The sequence below is a fragment of the Gossypium hirsutum genome, chromosome D11 (genome assembly GCF_007990345.1).
Source record: "Gossypium hirsutum isolate 1008001.06 chromosome D11, Gossypium_hirsutum_v2.1, whole genome shotgun sequence".
NCBI classification, from domain to species: Eukaryota; Viridiplantae; Streptophyta; class Magnoliopsida; order Malvales; family Malvaceae; genus Gossypium; species Gossypium hirsutum.
In genome coordinates, this window is record NC_053447.1 from 68,861,373 (window position 1) to 68,867,333 (window position 5,961).

At 35.8% G+C, this 5,961-nt stretch overlaps 1 protein-coding gene across 1 annotated transcript; it reads right to left on the bottom strand.

Annotated features, from left to right (window-relative positions):
* Positions 1 to 3,026: 3,026 nt before the first annotated feature.
* On the bottom strand, positions 3,027 to 5,412 carry LOC121223495 (L-type lectin-domain containing receptor kinase V.9). Its single transcript, XM_041105038.1, has one exon. The coding sequence runs from the start codon at positions 5,384 to 5,386 to the stop codon at positions 3,278 to 3,280; it is 2,109 nt and encodes a 702-aa protein (XP_040960972.1). The 5' UTR covers positions 5,387 to 5,412; the 3' UTR covers positions 3,027 to 3,277.
* Positions 5,413 to 5,961: the final 549 nt, after the last annotated feature.

Here is a 5,961-nt window from a genome sequence, read left to right on the forward strand (position 1 = left end):
CGCCACTAAAAATCAAATTCCTATCCAAACAGCACCGTTTTGCATAATTTTAAACACATATTTGCGGCGTTTCTGGCCCAAACGCCACTACTGTAAAAAATTTCAAAGTATTTAATAATTTAAAAAAATTAAAATATCATACAACAATATGACAATATTATTTTTAATTCTATTAAATGGGAAATTTGATTTTTAGTGATGGTATTTTTCTTAAAATTTAAGGTAGGAACTTAATCCGTATATAGTGTTTGTATTTTTCTAAAACTTCAATTTAAAAATTTAATTCGGTGAAGTCAGGTTGTATTTTTCAAAAATACTAAATAACCTAAACCCTAAACCACAACCCTTATATATCCTGAAAACCATCAACCGTAAACTTTTTACCCTAAACCCTTAACCCTTAATCCTAAACCCTTAACCCTAAATTAACATAGACCCTTTTATCCCTTAAACCCTAAATCTTAAACCTATAAATCATAAACCATGACCCTTAACCCTTAACACCTACACCCTAAGCCCCAACCTCAAATGATAAACCACAAACCATAATACATAACCCTTAACCATATCCCCTAAACCTTCAATCATATAACATTAACTATAAACCCCTAAACCCCTAACCCTTAACCCTAAACACTTCAACCTTAGACCCCAACTATTGCACCATAATCCCTAAACCCCTAACTCAACCATATTCCTTAAACCCTAAATCATAGAACATATGTAAACCCTAAATATTAAACCTTAAATCTTAAACCCTAAATCATAAAACATTTATAAACTATAAACCTTAAACCTCAACCCTTAAATAATAAAAAATAAATAATAAACCGTAAGGCCTAAATCCATAATCCCTAAACCGCCAATGTGTTGAAAGCTCAACAAAAAAATATTGTTTTGCTTAACGATTTTGCGGCGTTTTTCTAAACGCACCACTAATGTCTCTAAACCTCTATAAGAAAACGACGACGTTTTGCTTAAATCTTTTTGTGGCGCTTAACATAAAGCACCACTAATGCTTGACTTCTACGGCGTTTTTAAAGTTGCGCCGCTAGTGTACCTAAACCTTAACAACAAAACGGTGCCGTTTGCATAGCAATTGTTGGGCGTTAGCGTAAAACCGCCCCTAATTATTGAATTATGTGGCGTTTTAGCAAGGCGCCTCTAATATCTCTAAAAGTAAACGCTGCGTTTTAGATAAGATCTTCGCGGTGTTTCCGCGTAAGCGCCACTAATTCTAGTATACATCAAGACCAAACTCTGCGTTTTGGTTAAGACATTTTGCGGCGCTTTTCGCCAACCGCCGCTAATACTATGCTTTAGCGGTATTTCCCTTAAGTGCCACTAATGCTAGTATACATAAAGACTAACACGCTGCGTTTTGGTTAAGATACTTTGCGGCGCTTTACAATAAGCGCCACTAATTCTAGTGTACCTCAAGACTGAACTTTGCATATTGGTTAAGATATGTTGTGGCGCTTTTCAAAGCACGCCGCTAATACTATACTTTAGTGGCATTTTGTCGTCGGCGCCACTAATTCTAGTATACATCAAGACTAAAACGCTGCGTTTTGGTTAAGGTATTTTGCGGCGCTTCGCACTACACGCCGCTAAGACTATGCTTTAGCGGCATTTTGTCATAAACGCCACTAATTCTAATATACATCAAGATTAAAACGATGCGTTTTCGTTAAGATTGTTTGCGGCGCTTTTCACCGAACGCCGCTAATACTTGCTTTAGCGGCGTTTTGTCATAAACGCCACTAATTCTAATATACATCAAGATCAAAACTATGCGTTTTCGTTAAGATTGCTTACGGCGCTTTTAACCGAGCACCGCTAATACTTGCTTTAGCAGCGTATTCCAATAATCGCCACTAATTCTAGTATACATCAAGACCAAAACGCTATGTTTTGGTTAAGAGATTTTGCGGCGCTTGAAGGTAAACGCCGCTAATTGTCCAATATAATGGCGTTTTCATAATGCGCCGCTACTGCCGCTATTCCTGAAGATTAAACGATGCGTTTTGTCAGCATTTTTACGACATTTATTAAGAAAATGCCACTGTATGTCTGACTTTTTGCGGCGTTTTGCATGAAACGCCGCTAATTCTGGATATTTAGCGGCGTTTTTTTCTTTGCGCCGCTAATGCTCATTGTTGACCATCAATTGTATATATCGATATATTATAATTTAAGCTCCTGATTGAGTTGGGCACCAATTCAGCTAAAGAAATTATGAAAATGTCATTATGTAATTAAATAAGTTATCGAGAATATTTTAATTTTTTTATTTAAAAAATAATAAAAATATGCATAAAATAATTTTTTAAAGTGAGCTTCCTTTCCGAAATATAAATGAGATTAGATAGAATTCAAATATACCTATCAGTTATTATTATGTAAATAACACTATATTTAAATATCAATAATTGATATTTAAATAATGATTAATATACAATATTCGTCATTGTTCACGTTAAACACCAATAGTACATGTAATTAAGAAATTAACCTATGAAGGACTTCGGACAACGATGCTTTATATTGTAATAAAAATAGAAAGGTTATGCACGTGACCCACCTTTCTATTTAAATTGGAGCGATAAGGAGATTGATTCATGAAGAGATAAGGAGATTGGCGTGGCATTGGTGACTTACATGCATGTCCCTATTGCCTATTGAACATTAGATTCCTTTAGCTACTATTCTCCTAATGCAAACAATTATATTCAAATTTTTATTATATTTGAATACGCGGCATTATAATATTTAAAGATTTTATTTAAAAATTAAAATTTAATTGATAAAAACATAATTTTATATACGATATTCAAAAAGATTTAATTTTTATTTAACATTATTTGATTATTTTTACATATTTAATTCTGATGTAAACAATTCATCAAAAATTTCGCTCCAATTTAAATATTTATCTAAAGATTATTTACAATATAAAACATACATCAACTACTTTTTTATTCGATTAAGCTTTTTAATTTGTTATGCATGTGACCACCTTTCTATTTTATTACAATATAAAACATTATAAAAATCTTAAAATAAAAAGAAAAAACCCTATTATACAAAACCCTGTTACTCGATTCGGAAGGCTTTAAAATATATTCCTAAATGACATTGGCATGAACAGCCACAGTATGCTACTTATGATGCTTAAATATATATACAAAACCCTATTACTCGATTCGGAAGGCTTTAAATTTTTATTTAATTTTACAATCATAATTTTTAAAGAAAAACCCGATATTTTTCCACTTCACCTACCGTGAGAAACAAATGCTTCTGTAATTGTTAATGAAGGAACGGTGTTTCTCTCGGCTGTCAACTCATTAGGAGCCCCCACTTCATTTGATACTGCTGGGAATTCTCGAACTTTGATAACAGAGCTGAAGTCATCGGGCAATGAAGCAACACCATCCAAATACGATATAACGCTGGACATGCTAGGCCTAGCCGCTGTCACCGGGTGTGAGCAAAGCAACCCAAGCTTCAACACCAACTCCGCTTGTTGTCCCACAAATCTCTTCCCCAACCTCTTATCAATAGTCGCCAAAATGTCTCCTTTATCCCAGCAATCCGTTATCCAGTCAGCAAGAAATGCTTCCTCTGGTGCCGTTTGTGGTTCGATCGGCTTTCTACCACATGCAACTTCAAGCATGAATATTCCAAATGCATATATATCAGTGCTTGTGTTGGCTTTCCCGGTTCTTGCGAGCTCAGGAGCCATGTAACCGAGCGTGCCTGCTACATGAGAGGTTTGAGGATCATTTCCAAGGTCGCATAGCTTTGCCAACCCGAAATCTCCTAGTTGAGCGTTCATGTCACTGTCTATCAGCACATTGGCAGGCTTGATATCTCTGTGAATGATGACCTGAACCCATTGCTGGTGTAGATAGAACAACGCTGAAGCTACGTCCTTGATGATCTTAAACCTTTGTGTCCAATTAAGGCTGCTATTAGGTTGGTGGTAAAGAAACTTGTCAAGGCTTCCATTAGGCATGTAGTCATAAACCAAAAGCAACTCCTGCTTGCGCCTGCAATAACCGAGAAGTCGAACCAAATTCGGATGCCTGAGGCGACCGATGGTTGCAATCTCAGCCACGAATTCCCTCATACCTTGCCTTGAATCATGAGAGATCCTTTTGACGGCAATTTGTATGTTGGAAGAGGGTAAAACACCCTTATACACCCTACCAAATCCACCACTCCCTAGAACTTCCTTTTTTTTAAACCCCTTTGTTGCTTTGAATAGATCTTTATAAGAGAATCTATGAGGCCCGAACTGAACCTCCCAATCCTCGAGAATCTCCATGAATCTCTTCTTCCTTGAGATCAACACAAACCCGAAAACCAATACGAGGACTAAAGTGAGACCTGTGAAAGAAAGGGTGATAGCCAAAATCTTCTTCAATTGCTTGATTCCTCCGTTATCATGTCGTGGAATCTTTGGAAGGCGAGACAAGTCTAGCTCATCAGCTGAGCCATTCATCTTGAAACTCCAAGCCAATATGTAGTGCGAGGATGAAGTAGCTGAAATAGAACCGGTGGACGACGAGAAGCCGACATACATAAAGTCATGCATATAAGGAGACAGATCCTTTTTGTAGGATATAAGTGGGGTTTTTGGCCTTGGTAGATTGATGGGATACAACGTAACATTGAGTCGCTTCTCAACCCCGTTGTATTCTATCCATATTTGCATTGGGTCTCCGCTTACAAGGCTGACTTTGATGAACTTACCTTCATCAGTGTAATACCCCGCAGAAGCAGATTTCACCGAGTTTACGCTATTGATATCGATGCCAACATGGTTGTCATCAATGTCATTGACGTCAAGGCTCAAAACTGTATCCAGCTCAACCGCAACAATATGATTTGAGCTGTCACCGTTATTTGTTTCATTGAAAAGACCAAGATACTGGACGGCAGAAGCTCCGGGAATTTCTTTGTTTGGCGAGATTACAAAGGCCATTCCATGGCCGTATCCCGGTATAATTGCAAAAATGAATGTGGTAGAAAAGGAGAAAACACTACCATTTTTGGAGTTCTTGAAATGGATTGGATTCTCGTAGAATATGTGACCTGCTATTAGGCGTGTAGAGTTAGTCAGTTTAAACAGCCCATTAGAATCTACCCCTGCTCCTCCTTCTACATCCAAGTAACCATTGAAACTAAACTGACCCTGGTTGATATCTGAAGATGCAAGGTTCAGAAGGAAAAGCAGCAGCACAAGCATGATCAAACAAGACATTATTACACACAAAATTTCAGCAATAGTGATTATGGGCTGTAGTAAGTTTTGTTGTGTAAGCAAGTTATTCTGCACCATCAGTCCAATATAAATAAAAAGAAACCAAAACACCATTGTCTTAATCGATTTGATTAAGACCTCAAAGAAATTTCCGGGATTTTACCCGTCAGTAGTAAGGAAATTGCTCTCCTTTAAAGACGATGAGATTATTTGGTAAAGGTGATGATATCTTCTGATAATGAAACACTTGACAATTCTTTACCTCTAATATATGTATTTAAAAACTTAATTAAAAAAACTTAATGATTATAATTCTTGCATTCCTTTCCTTTCAATAAAAAACTTGAAACGCAATGGAATTTACCATTTCAGTAGTAAAATAAATCATTTAATTCTTGCTTTCCTTCACCCTATTTAGATAATTAACTGTTTTTCTACAATTTTAGTTAAAACAATAAAAAATTACTTACAAAAAATGTTTAAGATATTAAGCTTGCAAAGAATTTGTCATATATGATAGTAACATATTTGACTTTTACTTGCAAACCATTACACTAATATTTAGTAAACACACTTTCAATTATGAGCCCAGGATTTCCACACTTAAAAATACATATATTAAAAAAAAAAAAGGAAGTTTGAGTGCTGAAATACTAATTATCGACACACCGACACCAAATTTAAAATAA